At 33.1% G+C, this 18,743-nt stretch overlaps 1 protein-coding gene across 8 annotated transcripts in view; it reads left to right on the forward strand.

Annotated features, from left to right (window-relative positions):
* Nfat (NFAT nuclear factor) overlaps window positions 1-18,743 on the forward strand; it is a 31,944-nt gene that overhangs the window by 2,232 nt on the left and 10,969 nt on the right. For 2 of the 8 annotated variants that reach the window (XM_070293073.1, XM_070293072.1), the window contains exons 1-2: window positions 10,890-11,900; window positions 16,322-16,456. The exons of 2 other annotated variants lie outside the window; for them this stretch is intronic. In XM_070293073.1, coding sequence (XP_070149174.1) covers window positions 11,762-11,900; window positions 16,322-16,456 — 274 coding nt within the window. In that variant the 5' untranslated portion in view covers window positions 10,890-11,761. Of the gene's footprint in view, window positions 1-10,889; window positions 11,901-16,321; window positions 16,457-18,743 lie in introns of those variants that run through there. 4 more of the 8 variants (XM_070293077.1, XM_070293075.1, XM_070293076.1 and 1 more) reach the window with 4 other exon arrangements.

Genomic DNA, 18,743 nt, shown 5'->3' on the forward strand with positions numbered 1-18,743 from the left:
GAAATTTGTTGTATAATATATCTCTAATTAAAAGATAAATAAATGACATAAGGAAGCGCGACGTTATTAACGTTTCGATCTTTGTCACACTCTGTTGTAACAACACAGGACAGGAGCTCGTTAAAAATATCTTCGGAGAGGCATTTCGGCAAAGCGTCATTTGAAGATGCGCCGCGATGAAAACGCATTCCTGGCACGCCGCGATAAGAATAGAGCGATGGTGGGACGGAAAGGACGATTCGCAATGTGATAACGAACGGGGGAGAATACGTAGGATCACGTGCGTCTAACTAAATCGCACGTTGCAGACGTATATATATATATAAAGATCATATATATTTACATCGGTACATTTTTTCTACATATTATTAAATAATTTTTTACAAATTTTTTATAAAACTCGAATAAAGCTGAACATATATTTATATAAGTATTTGAAAAGATATGAGGAGGGGGAAAAAGAAATATGCAGTATTAGATATTAATATAAATAAAATATAATAGAAATATATATATATATAATATTACACATTAATTTGTTTAAGAGATTTGTTTAAGAATGGGATAAACGCAAATATCTTTACGTCAGAAAAGTTAGCCTTACCTGCACCACCAGCGTGACCACATGTTTCTCCTCGCGATCCTATGAGCGTGGTATCTATACATGAGCTGTATACACACATCAAATAATTATTATCGATGGATAATTAAACATCGGATAATAATTTTAAGTGCCCGAATTAAGCACTATCTCTACCGCGTTATCTTTAAAAGCGGGTGAAATCGACATCGTCATAAAATGCAAACGAGTGCCACTTAATAAGCGATCGTAAATCGCATCAAGTTATTTAAGCTTCGGAATTATAAAGTCAACAGAGTTACAATTTTAAGCCCCCTTGACTTGTTTATTCCCTCATAAAATTACAAACATCGCTTACGAAATAAGAAGGAAAACTATTACTATTGTTATTATTTACTATACATCTGTCATTTGACATTTATCGATCTTGCATAATATATTTTACACACACATAACACACACACACACACACACACACACACACACACACACACACACACACACACATATATATATATATATATATATATATATATATATATATATATATATTTGTATGTGTGAATATTCAAGTTATCCAACTATAAAATTTTATCTAGTGCTACATAAAAAATAAGACTTCTTTAAGAACTTAAGAGCCGACTTTTTTGCAGATTAGATTAGGGATAGAGAACTTCAAGACCTTTAAGGGATTGGTATATTTGACACGCGCAAAGAAGCTAATCGAATGGCGAGAGAAGCTTTTCGTAGAACAACCGTCGTGAACACCGGCGCGTTAAACGTCTCCAAGGCCTTTGCAATGGAGACTCAATCACCGCCAATCTACACACAGTCTTAACAAATTGCTTGAACGATCCCGAGCGGCATCTGCGAGTCGCAAAACATCGTAGAAACTGAATAAGAATTTAGCTATTTGCAAGCAATTTTGCTGCTCGATACTCGAAGGACTCGACTATTCAATATTCAATATTTATCGCCGAAAATAGAGTGTTTGGATATATTTGAATTTATTATACCAATATCCGTATCGACAGTTGTTTTATTTGTTCGAGATTTGGAACTAATAATTGTAAATCAATTTTCGATGTTAGAGATGATATCGGTTAATTCTTGAACTGATAATTAGCTTTATATATAAAGCGCATAAACAATTTATTATAAAAATAGATAAGTGATATTAGAATAGATCATTTTCTTCTCTGACAGAATATATGTACATATGAAATAATTGCCTTCAATATGTCAATGCTCTTGCTTCAATCGTCGCATTGTTATCATTAATAACAGAGTCAAATGTCGATTTTTATGATTTATCAAAACCAGTATTCCTGATGTACCGAATTCAAGAATAACAATTTGTTTAATTTTTTCCGGTCAATTGGTTCCTTGATTGGGTCATCGAAATCTCCGTCTTCGAAAACAATCTTTCTGCTGGAACTGACATGGCCATGAATCGAAAAATATTTTTGCGCTATTTTATATAATGAGGGATATATCTCCATGCCCTTCCATTGCTTCAAGAGATGGTTCTTCAAGGAAGCTAGCGAACTGGCCAGGTACAAAGATAATTTTTATTATAAAAATGCGTTGTCATTTTTTTCTATGGGTTTATGTGCCAGGAGTTTATGATGAATCCTTCTTCGAGAGATCGTCCTTGGCTTCTTCCTCTTCAATATTAGACTCATGGGACGGACACACGTTGAACAATTCGCTTATATCATCGCATCATATCGCGCAATAAGTGAATGGCATTGGCCAGAACCTGTTTATTCTGGAAATGTATGATCTTAAAGCGGGGAACCAGTATGGTGGCAATGGAGATCGAATCGGTGCACTCTAAATGGTTGAATCTCGGCAATTCTATCAGAACAGTTTTTTACAATTTCACCGACAGCTCCGTCGTTTAGTATAGTGTTTTTGTACTCATTGTCAACACGACTAATAAGTAGTATCATTTTCGAAATCGCGATATAATTTTCAGCCGAATATTCTTGTGCCATGAATTCCAGTGGCTTCAATAAATCTAGTATTTCGTAAGCAAGATATTATTGATCACTGTCCATAATTCGACAAATCGTTCTATCATATAGAATATACTGTTCCACTTAATCTCTCTTTTGACATCGAGAATGAATTTTTTAAATTTCAGTTTCAGATATAACTAAGTCAGTTTGATGTTGACGCGATTCGTTATTCATGTCAGTGCTATTTTTTTTTTATAAATTTCACAATCAGTCTTCCTTTGTCGATGATATTATTGAGATCTTTACAGTTTTTCATCGAATTTTCTGCCACAGATTGATAGTCTGAGCGAAACAAGCTATATGCTTGTTTTGACCAAATGTTTGGATAACAACGCTAAGACTTATTATTAGTTACAATTGCTGTAACTTTATTGATATCGATGCATCATTTCATCACAGCATTCACAAGAGCACACGCAACGTAATCTACAGTATTTAAACAATTCAATGATCTTAATGTTTCCAATTTTTTTGATTCCATTTGCTATGAAATATGACTCTCAGGAAACTTTTACGATTCTTCTTTGGACCAGGTATCTATACTGATAGTTACATATAAAATTTCGTTCAACTTTTGTTTGAAGATCTGAACTGCCACATCATATTTCTCATCTGACTTTCTCTTGATTGTATTTTTATTAGGAATTTTATAATGAGGCGCCAGTTCTTTCATCAGATGTTTGAATCTATTACACTAACAAGTGATATTGAATGGTCTATAATCAATGCAAATGAAATAAAGAATAGCATCTTGGTATAGCAATCTTCATCATCTGAATAATCTGAAAGATAGTGTATGTAAAAATCCCACGAAATTAAGCATTTATAGTTATTCTTAGATATTTAGATATTATTTAATGCATATTTATCATATTTTTATTTTATATATTTTACATATTTTATATATTTTATATTATTGGATTTTCAATGTAAAAATATATCTCATCGGAATAACTAGATACTCTTTCTAGAGTTATCAAATCGACCAAAATCACAATCAAGTATTCACATATCGTAATAAGAATATTTGATTGTGATTTGTCGATTTGAGATTACGGTCTTACGGTTACAATTAAATCTTTTCATGTATAATAACCTTCAACCCGGTATTTTTTTCTCATCAAGAAGCTACATAAATATTACGAACGATACCCAGGAGCATCGATATTTGATATCTTCATCGATCAAGCAAAGTGTGCGAGTATCGGTACTCTTACCTGTTTGATTGCGAGTTTATTATATCAATACGTTTCATTTGATATCATGAAAGCGGTATCGTAATTTAAAGATAATACCATAGCTATCAATACAGAATTGGAGACAGGAGAAGAAAAAAAATGAGTCACAGTGATTAAAATATATTGTTTGTTAATATCTATTAATATCTCTATTAATTAATATTTATTAATTAATATAAAATATATAGTATCTGGTAATAGTATTATAATAATTGTGTCCCATAAATCAACATTTAATTAATATAGAATGGCTACTATCTATCGTAGTAATACTAAATGTTGACAAAAACTTGCAATCCGATTCTGTATCTTAGTTTAATAACGAGAATTTCTAATAGATACTTTCTACTGGATATCATATATAGATATGCTAACGTAATATCGCGACTTATGAATACTATCGTGCCAAAAAAAAAAAAAGATATAAAAATATCAATTCTTTACTTTCTATTCTCGATACTCGCCTCTCACATATCAATGTGTAAAATTGAAGTCATGAATGTCTGAAAATTTAAAATATTCGAATTCAAAATATTGATATTGCATTAAAATAGTTTTCATATCAATAATACTTTGTGTGAATAAATTTTGAGCAAAGATTTTATTAATCTTTGTAAATATTATTTTTGAAAACAGATTTTTTTTTTTTTTATTTGTTACATGTTTATTTGTATTATTCTAACGGGATAAGTAAAGAAAAACATTTGGATACACATGTAAGTTTTTCTTTACAAACTTGTTTTAAGCATATTATTTTGTGAAACATTAACACACTGACATGTATGTCGAAATTAACGATAAATTGATAAAAAAGGAGATGAGGAATTCAGTATATATTGGCGTTTTTGCGTCTCTAGCTTTGCTGAATCGATATATTTGTAGATCCGGCCAAGACCAACAGTCATCGCGATTCGACGTCTCGTATGCGTGAGCCGAATTTCATGGATTTGTATAACATCATTTTTTATTCAACAGGCATACATTCAACCGGTGGGTGCTTAATTGGTTGAGAGATCGAGGCAAAGAAATGTTTGAGCTTGACTGTTTTTGAGGCCAGCGAGGTAACAGACCTGATTTACAAATGCTAAGCGGTGCTCAGCTGATCCGAGCAGCTGGATGAAAGGATTCATCAGCGAGTATTTTGAAGAATATACGGCGCAGAGAACGATACTAAGGTACGCTCGTATACGTACCGCACGTGCTCGCGTAACGTGATAGCTTCGATTGCGACACATACCAGTGACGCTCAAGTGAATATTTTTTAGAGGTTTTTAAAGATTCCTAAAAATCTTCAATGGTTTTCAGAGAGCTATTTTAGATCTTCCAAACTGTGTTTGGATGTTCCTTGATTTTCAAGCATCTTTCAAATTTTTCAAAACTTCTTAATTTAATTCCTCTACAGATTCTTTCTTGCTAATTCTGAAAAAATTCTTGAAACTTTTCAATATTTATTCAAATATTCTGATAATATGTGAGGAGTATTGGAGAAGGTTCTGACTTTCTGTTCACGTTGTTTGTGTTACATGCGTTATCAGTCTTTCTATGAAAACCACAATGATAGCAGGCCATCCACCTAGAGATAAGGCCCCAGAGTCCACAAAAACGCATCTCAATTCAATATTCATCTTGTTCTCATGGTCATAACGAAATAAAATCTCGCCGTCCTTCCCCACCTCTTCGAATGTTTTCTTCGCATAATCAAATCGCACGCAAATGCGTAGTTTCGACGTAATCTACTACACGCTAGACTTTTATACATTATAATAGACATACATCGTCGTCGCCCACAATTAAATACAGCATTAAATATACGATATTATTTTTCTAAATTAAGATAATTATAATAAACAATTTTATATAATGAAAAAATTTTTAACTGTTAGTTATAGGATCTTTATTATTTGAAAAATCAATTTGTCATCGAATTAAATTTAAACGAATAAATTAATCAAATTATAATAATATATAAATGGCTGTTGCCTCCAGTTTACGCAATTGTTTATAGTTTGGAATAATTATATAATTGATAATGACACGTACAAAATGATTAGATTGTGGCTACTCAATCACACGAAACGGTGGCAACCAAAAGCGATGAAATTTTATGGAAATAAAAAATTTATTTCTAAATTCAAGTATTTGTTATATATAGTAAAATTCATAAAATAAGATAAATGTATATATCTCGAGAGAAGTAATTTAAATAATATAAAACAGTTTTTATCAAAATCGTATTGACCGATCGATAAGATAGACGGCACCAACGCGTGCGTGCATATTTACATATATGTACGTGTATGTCAAATGTCTCATAGTGTAAGCACCAAATAACAGTTAAGCCGTAAAAGCGCGACGATAAATAAGCAAGAGGAGGGTCATCGTCCAGTGGTAGACGAGATTCACGTTCAACGAGCCGTATATTAGAATCGTCGTCATTTATGCGTTGTTTGCGAGGACACTGTGCTGATGATAGTGTCAATTGTATTGAATATCGGAATATATTTGCGATATATATCCGCGATGTTCCAATATTTAAATATATTCTCGAGAAATAATTGTGACATTTGTACGTTGGATAAGCCATCGGTAAATTTAATCTTTAATTTTTTCATGACATTTCAATGGTATATCGAAGTTACCTCGTTATTGAAATCAAGATATCTTATCATAGGAAAGTTCGTGTCTGGGCCCTGGGCATCTTTCATCGAGATAAGATTTTATACAAATCGTACTCGAATACATGACGCGACAAATATCCGGGAAACACATAATTCGCGATCCATTTTTCGCAAAAACTCGATCGTCGTTGTCGTCATAGGATTTTCATATGACCCATCATTATGAGACGCCCGGTAATTGTCTAGCGTGACTAATAGGACAAGCGAGTTTACAGACATTTACCGCGCTATCAGCGAACACGTAGGAGTCTCGTTTTTATGCGGGTGCGCTATACATTCATAGGTGTGTGTTATATGTATGTAATGCTATGCGAATGTGTATGTAATGAGTAATTGAACGTCGCGTATAAAGAGAGAGAAAGAGAGAAGAAGGAGGAAAACAAGCAACAAACATATCGTTGTGCGCGATCGTCTCGTGTACATTGGACTTTATTGCATTCGTTGACTTACTTCTATGCGAAAGTGATGGAATGAGAAACAATTGTAGGACACAGGAAGGATAAATCCAAATTATTTTTGTATAGCTTATAACATAAATTTCTTAGAGGAGACTGTAAGACATTCGATTGAAACAATAACAAGATTATATAATTATGTAAAACAGATTATATAATCTGTTTTCTTTCTCAGAATTTATATCTGTGTAGATTTAAATATATAATAGATAAAAAACACGGATAGTGAAGAGATTTAGTAGATATTCATAGCAGATATATAATATAAAAATTTAATATCGATATAACTAAAGCTTACAAGCGTTATCATTTATTTACAATATAACGTTGTCAAAAAATTTTAATCTAACTCTGGCTGTATTAAGTTATACTAACTCCTCGTGTGTGATAACAATTTAATTAATCCTGACCTAACATAATCCTGCGTTAAGACGAACTCTGCTATTTTTATGTGAAGCTCTCAATTTCATATAATTTTAATTCAATCATATAACAAAATATTTAATGAATATGTATTAATGTATGCGTCACTAACACTAATAGAATATTAACTGTAACCGATAACAGATAATTAATGATAAATTAGATATGTCACGTCGCGTACAATACGCATTATGATAGAGCATGCAAAAAAGGATTTATGAAGATTTAATAGCAGCTGGGAATTTTATATTCAAGTAATATTAGGTCTGACAACTTGATATTACAAGATGTCTGGGGGAAAACCTAGAAAACTTGGAATTTTCAGAAATTTTGTTTTCATCTTGAAAAATCAAGGAATTCTTATGGATTTTTATTTGAACTTAGAGAATTTTTTCAAAAATTCTTTCTTTGATCCTTTTGTGCTTATATTGCAAGCATCGGTAATCTGATTGTGTGAATTATATGTTTTAAATATATTATAAATATATATTTTTCTCTCTTTGATTATATGTTCATCATAGTAAAAATACTGAATACACAATACTGAGTGTACATTTTTTATTGTAATTCTTACAATTAATTATCATTAATTAGAAGTAGATAGAAAATGAAAATAATATCCAAATGAAAAATTCTTATCTTACAAACGTCATTCAGTTTTTTTCAATACATTTTTAAATTTAATATTTAAAATTTAAGTGATTTATCTTTCCTTTGTATAAGTGAAAAGCATTAGAAAACACACACACACACACATATAAGATCTTTAATTTTATCTGAAAAATCAGGGAATTCTTAGGGTATTTTTTTTATAAGCTTTGGATAGGCATTCTGTATTATTTGATTTTTGTCTCCTTTTGCAATCGAGTATTAAGAGATAGATGATCGATAAAATCGAAATTAAATAATCATTGATAGAATCCACATACGCGCATCTCGAATTCTGTCGGATCGATGGAAAGCTCTGCGATTTTCCGAACACTCTGTATAGATGCTAATTGAAACGGATAGACGTTAATCTATAGCTCGTGATAAACATTTCTCAATCGTCATCGCATTCCCGCCTCGATGATTTTTCGCGCTCCCTCGACGCTTTTTAGATCGGTGTCTCGGGTTTCCGCGGCAACCGAGATAATAATAATGATAAATAATAACAAATCCATGTACACGTATTGTACAATATACTTTTCGCGAGTGTTTGCGCTGCGCAGATCGCGAATATTTGCGATGTTTCCGCGATGGAAAATCCGCGAAGAAAAAGTGGGAAAAAATCAGAGTAAAGATACGGACAGATATAAATAATGTCAACAAATTAAATCGGCTGATGCGGAATACGCGTAGGCTGCGTTCGGGGAGCACGCTTTTGGCGTTATGAGCATGCTCTGTTCTTGTTCAACTTTCAATAAATAACAAAGAGCACGCTCATAGCGCTAAAAGCGTGCTTCCCGAACGCAGCCATAAGTTTACGAATTTCAAAATTATGGCTCGCCCGAAAGAACGAGCGAGTTTTTTCATTTAATGACATCTTGATATACGGTGTGATCTCGTGAATCAAAGTAATTCACGATCTTTTCATGTAACCGATTTAGCGTCATTGATTTATCATATAATTGTTCTCTTAAATATATATCAATATATATACAGGGTGTCTATAAAGTCTGTCTCCACCTCCTATACTTCGGAAACAGCTCAAAATTATGAAAATCCGTGGAATACTTGTTTGATCATTTTGAAGGATTACTCTTTTAAAGGGAGTTGGGGGAATTGTCCCCTTAAGGGGCTATCCTAGGGATCCCAATTGAAAAATTTTAAATAGAACTTCCTATATTATAATATATGGTTTGTAAGAGCATAGAAGAAGAAAATTTTTTGTACAAACCGAAGGTTGATTAATAGTTATTTAGGGTTAAAGTTCGAAAAGGCAAATTTTCACAAAATCGTTACTCCCATTTGGAAAAAACATTCTAAAAAAACATTCAAGGTGTAAAAGTGTTCGTTTTTTTGTCTTTTTCATAAAAAAAAAATTCAGATCCGAATTTGGTAAAAAAAAAACACCCTATTATCTTGAATTTAACAATTTTTTGCGTCCCTTTTAAAAAAACCAAGGTCAAATCTGAATTTTTTTTATAGATAGGACTTGAAAAAAATCCTTTTCGGGTCCTTTTCCGAACATTTTCACACCTCGAGCGTCTTTTTAGGATTTTCCTAATGGGAGGAGTAACGATTTTTTGAAAATTGGACTTTTCGAACTTTGATTCTAAATAACTCCTGAATAGATTAACATATTAACCTTCGGTTTGCGCCAAAAATTTTCTTTTTTTATACCCTTTAAATGATATACTACAATATGGGAGGGAGGGGGGAGGGGCGTTAATTTCATTTTTTGAGTTGAGATCCCTCTGGAGCACCCCTTTAGGGGGAAACTCCATTGACCTTTAAAAAGGTAGCTCCTCGAAATAATCAAACACGTATTTCGCGGCTTTTCATAATTTTGAGTCGTTTCCGAAATATAGGGAGTGGGGATCTCGTGTTCGTTTTAAAGAGAGAAATATTATGCATTTATTATTTATAAAATCGTCTGAGGGGTTTTTTCTATTTTCTTTCTTTTTTTTTTTCTTTTTCTGGATGCCAGGAATGCATCAACATACAAAAGTACAAATTTTCGGCACACATATGCAGCTTTATAAATATTAACAATCGCTTGCACAATTGACGAAGGAAATTTTTCCAGCATTAATATTTACGGAAACTTTCTCTTTCCCTTTAACAAATCTTCTTTGACATTATCTCATAATACTATTTTTCAGGACTCTGCGTACATCTGACGTGTAATTAAGCCGGATCTGCGTGAGGGATTTACGGATCGCTGAAACTACGGAATTACGGATCGACGTATAAATAACAATTAGAATGGATTACTCAACGGCGGATTGATAACCACGCTATCGCTAATGCACTTCCTCACATGAAATCGCAATGCGAGGTCGCAAATGGTTCGCAAATTGTAAACTTATAATCGACCTTTGACGTCACGATCGACGCCGAGAATCGTCACGCGTAGTCCGCGCACCCGCACATTTAATCGATCACGCTCGTGTCGATTATTTAATCGTCGTCCATCGGGACGGAACAGAATTCTCTCACGAAAAGATTCGCGTACAACTGTGATGCCAGGTGAAAATTGGTTATCATATGCAGCTGACGCAAATCTCGAAGGACAGTACGTCTCATTCGTGCCCAATCGCCCTTTAAAGGCGCGACGTTTAACCTTCAGGATAATCAAGCGCCCAAGTTGCATAATCGAATTTTGCGAATTATTTTTATAAAACTTTTTCCCCCGGAAAATAATTTTTTTTTTTTTTTTTTTTTTTTTTTTTTCCTTGGAAATTTTGTTTACGGCAACTTTAACAACGCCGAAATCATCTCTATCTCTCTTGTATGGTTCGAGTTACGTGGCATAAAAATTTTCAGCTTTTTATGATGATTTTCAGGGAGCCGTTCGGGTATCATTCATAATCAGTATCGTATTTTAAACATCGTATTCGCGTCCCTCCACGATTGAATGAGAGGAGATGCGTCGTATCGATACTCAATCAAGCTTAAGCGCCTCTGCCGATAATTCCTGAGGGTAATTAGCGTCTGTTGATTGGTCACCTTCGTCGGCGCGCCATCGCTGACGCCGACATCGGCCAACATACGTGATGATGCGACGAAGGTGGGGGCTTATTTACTTGCGTTGTCGGGTCATGCTGATCTCGGACGAGACGTTAACGTTAGTCTTGCGTGCGACGCGCATCGTGCCTTTCCCGCTATCGTGTTGCGTTCACGCGTCTTCTCTCTTCTCGAATATACGTTTCTGCGTCGCGTTCTCCGATTTGGGATGGCACACTGCCCACCGTCATCCTTGCGAAAATTCGAACGACGCTCGCAATGATGTAGATGTAGAACGTGCCAAATTGACATGGAGTTGATATTTCGCGGTAGTGCACGGACTGCAGGCCTCAGGGCCTGACAATTTTAAAAACAAGAGGATAACTTGTCAGTGGAATTATCGACATGACACGTGACACCAGACAATTTATCGTTATTTAAAATTAAGATGGAACTTTGTGGATCTTTAAGAACAATTTAAAAAGTGAGTGATACAACACATGTATACACACAAGTGTATGAAAGTCAAATAACGAACGACTTTGCTAAAACAATCATCTGGAAACGAAAGATGGCCTTAACGGTGTGAATTTTGGACGCGCGGATGAATAAAGAATCTGATACTGAGCTGAGATTATTTAGTGAACGATATTTTGTTTTGTCGCCGAACGACGTGGCTGCGAAAAGAATCGTAGATTCTCGGGGGGCCTAAATGGCACCCGACCTCGAGAAGAGGCGCCAGGAATTAAGGAGGGGCAGCAGCACGACCTTGGACCATGTCAACGATCATCTGGGCATCCTCTTACAATCGAGCCGTGTAAACGGCGCTTTAACAGATCCTTATCGTTATGGTAATTAATATGAGTTCGAGACATTACAGTTGAATGTTTACAGTTATATGATTTTTCTCGTCCAGAGAGATATTTCTTTCAATTTAATTTTCTTTATATTCTCTAATTATATTAATATTATTTTATTTTAAAATAATTTTTTTCCTCTTTTAATTTAATTTATTAAATATCTTTTAAATTCTTTTGAGGATAGATTCTCTGCTGCTGCTGAATATCTCTATTCACATTCTTTGTAATATTTGTAAAATTATCATTTATTGGAGCAGAATCCAGAGATTTGTTTTTAGTTGATTTTATTAAAGATCTTTTTATCGAACTAAACTAGTTTCGTTCGGTTTTCTTGTTATTTTTCTTCTTATTTTCTTTGTTCTTAACGTTTTATTTTAAATTGTCTGACGCAGATATCGGTTTATATCCATTAAAGAGAGAATTTTTTCTAATTTTATCTATCTTACTTAATTTGTTTAAGGGTGATTTAAATTCTAGAATTAGTCTGATGATTTGAAGATTCAGAGACTTCAACATACTTGTAATCATTTTTATTTATCATTGTAGGGCTAGAAACCTTTTTTACTTCATTGATTAAAAATATATTTTTATTTCATACCATTCCATTAGAGCAGGATGCAAATTAAGGAACGAAATACAAGATAACGAAAGAGTTCAGTCTTGGCGATTTCAGAATAAGAAGGGATTCGACTCTAGACATCTTCTTTCTTTATCGAATGCGTAACTATCTATTGGAATATGAAAAGAATTCATATCTCGCTTCTCTCTGTCTCTCTTTGTCTTTCTCTCTCTCTCTCTCTCTCTCTCTTTCTCAGTGATAGTAACGTGTGAGTTTACACGTATTATAAGAGAATGTATAACAAACTACAAATTTATCTCTCTGTACTCTATGGTTTTAAGCATGAAACCGTGTGTGCGCGCTTTTACGAGGTCAGTAAACTTGCGACGAATGTTTTATGCGCTATCTCCCGCCGGCATTATTATTGTTGAAAATACTCAGCTTTAGTATCGTTGCTGGACAACGGGAAAATGGATTGTGTGCAAACGGATTCCAGATAACCCTCGCGATTCCCGATACGCGTCTAAGGGGTTCGAGACACTATGAAATATGAGAGCAAGATATAAGAAACAAGGAATATATGTATAATAAAAACATTATACGGGAATCCAATTGTTGTGCGATAAACGCAAAAGCGCTGAGAGACGCGGATGTTAGGATATTGGAGACGACTTGAATGCTGGGAGGATAACGTTGATCTAAAGTGACGATGAGTCCAATGTAGAGATGTAAAAAAATTGTTTTCTGTTGTTAAATAGAAAAAAATAATTTAAAAAAAACGTGCTTTGAAAAAAAAATAATAATTTTTTTTGTTATTTTTAAAAATATAATATTATTTTTCTTTATATATTTTTTGTGTTAACATAATAAAATAAACTAAAATTCTTATATATATATATATATTTTATCTAATTCGAAATAATAATTACGTAACTATATAGCCAATTGGAATGCGAACTACATTTAAGATAATAATGTATAATTCAAATTTATCATCTAAAAAATTAAAAATAATGAATAAATATCAAAAACCAAAAGACAAAAAAACTTAATGAATAAAGAATCAAAAGATAAAAAAACCAAATTTTGAAAAAAAAGCGAGACTTGTTTTCGTTCACAAAAAAAAACCGTTTTTCATGAAAAAAAAAATTTATTTGTTTCTATTTACATCTCTGATCCAATGACTAATAAATAAAAATTAATATAGGCAAATATTTACTTCATATCGTCTTTTGTTAATTATTATTTGAACAAAATAATTTTCGAAATTTGAAAGTCTGATAATTTGTCTGATGATTATATTGTTCAAGAATGTTAGAAATGGAGAATCGAGTTTTAAAAGCTGAAATTCAAGAGATGAAAATTGAGATTTGAAAAATGAAAGTCAACTCCCACGCATCGAGACGCATTTTTTGCAAGACGAATATTAATGTGCTCATATCAATACTCTTGTCACTGTTTACTTGTTGAAATATATTTTTGAACGCCATTACACCGATTATGACAATCGCATTCAGTCGGAATTGAATCGAATAAGAATCAAACAGCAAATGAAAAAAAAGGAATAATTAAAATATAAATTATTTATATAGCCTCTCTATGTGTGTGTGAGTTTCAGGTAGCCGAATTTTGAAAATTTTAAATGTTGAAAACAACAATTATGTACAGCTATTGACTGTCATTTATCGAAATACAATCATCAAGAAATTTCTACAAGGACTTGAGGATCTCTAGAAAATTCTAGATTTTTTCTTCGATTTTTAGGATCGAAAAATCCATTAACTTGAATCAAATAAAAATCTAGCAGCGAACGAAAGGAAGAAATAATTAATTAAAATATAAATTATTTATATTTTATCTTAGGTCAAAGAATCCAAGGACTGGAGTCTCTCTGAATTTGATGAAAAATCCATTAACTTAAATTACGTCATCTTTATATCCGTGTTTCAAAATGCTCTGTATATGGACGATCTTATGCGATCATCTCCTTAAATTGATATACAAAAAAAAGTCTTTGGCCTATAATACTCATGTCTCAACGATCGCTAAAATCGCATGTAAACACGAATGCGCGCATACGTAGCTCGTTAACGGCATACTGTATACATAGTTGAATAACGCCTATACATAATTCATAATTCGTTGGATAACGGAGCTAACACGCGCACAAATACATATCTGACAGTTGATTCAATTGGCGGCGGATTGATAAATTTGATTAGGCTAAACCAAACAAACTGGTTTTTCGAGTCAACCGACAACAAAAGCTTAGCGCGCAATTAAGTATTTAACGACGTTTCTGAATGCTTATTTCAACTTTTGTAAGACTACAAATTTTAATTATTATCAACGTACGACTTTTAAAATGATAACAACAGTTTAATATTGTTACGGTATTAAGATCACAGTATCAAGCTACTTGACAAATCAAAGTTTGTCAAATTAATAATAACAATAATAATAACGTATAATTTTTTAATAATAACAATTAATTTTCTTTTAGAGATATGATTATATTGTATAATATAATCATATACGTATATAGAAAATGTAATTATATATTACAAGTATATAAGGAGAGAAAGAAAATGATATCTTAAAAAAGATATCTTCTTTGAAATAAGAATTATTTATATATTATTTTACATTTTATTTAATGTAAAATAATTCAACAAAGCAGCTTTTTTAAAATTCTTTTTAAAGCAATTTTACATTGGTGATTTTATTTTACTGAAGTCGCTTTCTTATTTAAGTCAATACTAAATGCAATAAATTTATATTTACACTGATACAGATGATTAATGTAGCTAATTAGTTGATTAGGTCAAAGATAGATATCTTTATTTATTTCTGAAAAAAAAATACTATTTGATATTTATTTTTTCCTTTTAAGCAATCGTTTTGATGAATTTATAATGTAAAATTTATTATTATTATTTTATTATTATCGAAAATATACGCTAATAACAATATAGAAAATATATGAAAAATATAATTATCTTTATTGTTATTTAATGATGAAAATAGAAAAATTAATGGAAACTAAATAATTGAAAAAATATTGGAAGATTTTTAAAATTTAAAATTAAAATTATGTTTTAAGAAATTATGTTTCTTATAAATTTCTATATTATTTTATCATTAATAATTCTTTTGTTGATAAAATTTTTGTGTTTTGTGATAGAAAAAAAATACAAACAGGTATATAATCATTATCACTGGAATTCATGCGGCAATTTGAATATTAATCGAGAGAGAAATTCCAATGCTCATCAATCGGAATTCATCAACAGGCTGTAACGCCTCTGTTATCATTCGAGGATCTTGTCTGCCCCCTTTTTCAAGAGCGAGCCCGAACTATATGCCTGCCTATCATTGAAATCAGTGTCTCGTTATCGGGACAAGTTCGAATAGATATACGATGTTCTTACCGATAAAACCACCGTCTCATTTTCTAATCAGTCATCAATAATCGATAAAATTTACCTCGCTTCTTTGCTTTGTTCTTTCGCGCCATAAACACCGCAATCCGCTTTTGTTAACACAATAATCAACTTAACTCAACAATTTGTGATCTTTTATTTTTTGAACTTTCTTTAACTTTTTTTTTTTTTTTTGTTTCACATTTCGTATTTCTTTAATTTAATTCGTCAAAAATGTTCACACGAACACTTGGTTTATCCTTCCGTTATCTTCTTATTTCGATTTTTAAGGACACATCATTTCAAGATATTGACGTTTTACTATCCTTAAGCTTTGTAATTTTCGTTGACTTCTTAAAGTTTTCTATACGGCAGTAATAAATATACCTCGTCTATATATCTGTGCTTTATTTCTTTTGGTATCGCTGCAGAGCAGTTCGAGCTTCTGGAGACTTCGGCTCCTTATCTGGACTACTTAAGTAGGCTATCAGAGATGCCATTAAGTGTACACAGACTGTCATGTGAGCGCAACGAACCATTTTGTCGGAACCCAAGGAAACCGCAAAGTATCTGAGACATATCCTAAAATGAATTTAGCAAATCCTAGAAGTGTTTCTTTCTTCTCTCTCTCTCTTGCTAAATAGTGTTCAGCAAAGTACAAGCTTAACTATGGATTGCGATTTTATAGAACTCTAGTATAGTCTTCACATATTGAAAACCGGTATTTATCCCATTTATTTATCTCTATAAAACTGCCATTTATTATAGAATCAACATTATTTCCAGATGTACGATGTACGATTATAAAAATCTAGTTATCTATGATTCATAAAACTCTATTATCTATAGAATAAAACTAGGATTATCTGTTATAGAATTAGAACGCCTTAGACATTTTTCGTCCTTCACATATCTTCGTTCTCTCCGATATTTCGATCGAAGACATACAAGAAATCTACCGATAACATCGATAATCGACGAATTAACGTGTCTGTGTCTCATGGAACGATATCATCCGGCCGCGATGAGGATCGATCGAGCATCGATCCGTTCGTTCGTCCTTCCATCCATTCGTCCTAACGATATATCCTTGAGACTCGAGAGGAGAGGCGTCGTAGTTAGCGCGCTGGCGCTCTGTTTGCCGTATAATAGTAACGATGTTTATCGATCCTGTTATCGAGGGTACATTCTTTCTCTCTCCTTTTTTTTTCTGTCCAGTTCGAGGACGCGAGGCTAGAAGACGCAAATACTAAAGAGAGCCCTAATTCGTCTCGGTGGTGGGTACCCTTCCACGTGGACGCGCACAGACGGGAGACGATAAAGAGATACATTCACCTCTACCGCAGGTGTATAGAGCGTTCTGTCGTATTTATTTATCGACTGGCGAGATTGCCAGGGTATAATTAAAATCATCGGGCTATCACTATTTACGAGACCTTCCCGATTATTATCTTTATGGCATTGCCGCTGATTATGCAGCTATGTAGCGAATGGCGTCATCCGAAATGTTCAACGGCTGTGATCGGTCTGCACGATTTTCGAAAAAGATACGGAGGAATGATGCTCAGAACTTATATCTTACAAATCGATGTTTAAAATAAATATTACATATTATAATCTTGTCGATCGCTATCGTGGCAAACAATGTCTTCGAAATGTTTGGTTTGTTTGAACAATGATTTGTTATATTATTTTTCGATAATACAAATGAGTTAAAGACTCGTAAGATTGATATAAAAGTGAGTAATAATAACTTGTAAGTATTTTACGTTTAAATGTAAGCTTTTTATGGATAATCAATTATTTTTACAATAAATGAAAAACGGAGAAAAAGAGTGTACACTTTTGACATAGATTGCGAAAAGAAGGAATAATAATCGTTACAACTTGACGTAATGTGATGATTGGCAATAATAGCAGCGGAGCTACATTAGAAAAGAGGAAGAGAACGAAAGAAAGTAAAAGAGAGAGAAAGAGAAATGAGATTGGAAACCGACAGCCAGGTCGTTGACATCGTCCCGTGATTTTCCTCGACGTTCACACAGATGCACAGTTGATGCACGTGTGTGCATGCATCGATTACGTGCCCACCCCCTATGGGTCGCCGGGGCGGAAGGAGAGAGAGAGGGATGAAGAATCGAACCCCGTCGCCACCAGTTGCGTTCGCGATTGCAACTTCACCCCCACGCAATTATCCTATCCAGTAGTCGAGGTAGTCTATAGATAGATCGTCCAACATTGCTCTGGCTCCTTCCCTTATACTCTTTCTCTCACTCCTTCTCTCGTCATCTGTATCTTTTTGCCCCTCTTTCGCTGCGGCTCGTGTGTTTCGTATTTTTCCCCCTTTATCGCTACCCGACGATGCACACGCCGGCTCTTCATGCACGACGTGTAAATCGAGAGTCGATCTATCAATATTGCATCAAATGGTGATTCGTGCCTGGGGGATTCGATTTTATTGGTAATGAAAGTCTGAAGATAGATTCAAAGATATGTATAATTTTATTCATTATAATATATAATAGTATTACATATTCTACAGTATACGATTTTTTGTTATGTTTTGGATCTTAGAAGGAAAGAGAAGAATTTGCTAAAATCTTGAAGTCTAAGCAAATACAGCTTTAAAAGAAGTGGAAGACAATTTATTCTGAAGATTTATGACAGTTTGTGGAATTAAAAATTCATAAGAAAATTCGGCAACTTAAAATATAATGATCTGAGAATCTATGAAGATTGGAAGAATCGCATCTCTATCTGTCTATTTCTTAGATTTATTTAATTTTCTGTCTATGCGTATTTATGCTTGGCATTTAATTTCTCTTTGTCTTTTTGCTTTATGAACGGTTAAGA

This window comes from Polyergus mexicanus, unplaced genomic scaffold (assembly GCF_030449975.1).
Source record: "Polyergus mexicanus isolate NDT 795.1 unplaced genomic scaffold, iyPolMexi1.0 SCAF_3, whole genome shotgun sequence".
Taxonomy (NCBI): domain Eukaryota; kingdom Metazoa; phylum Arthropoda; class Insecta; order Hymenoptera; family Formicidae; genus Polyergus; species Polyergus mexicanus.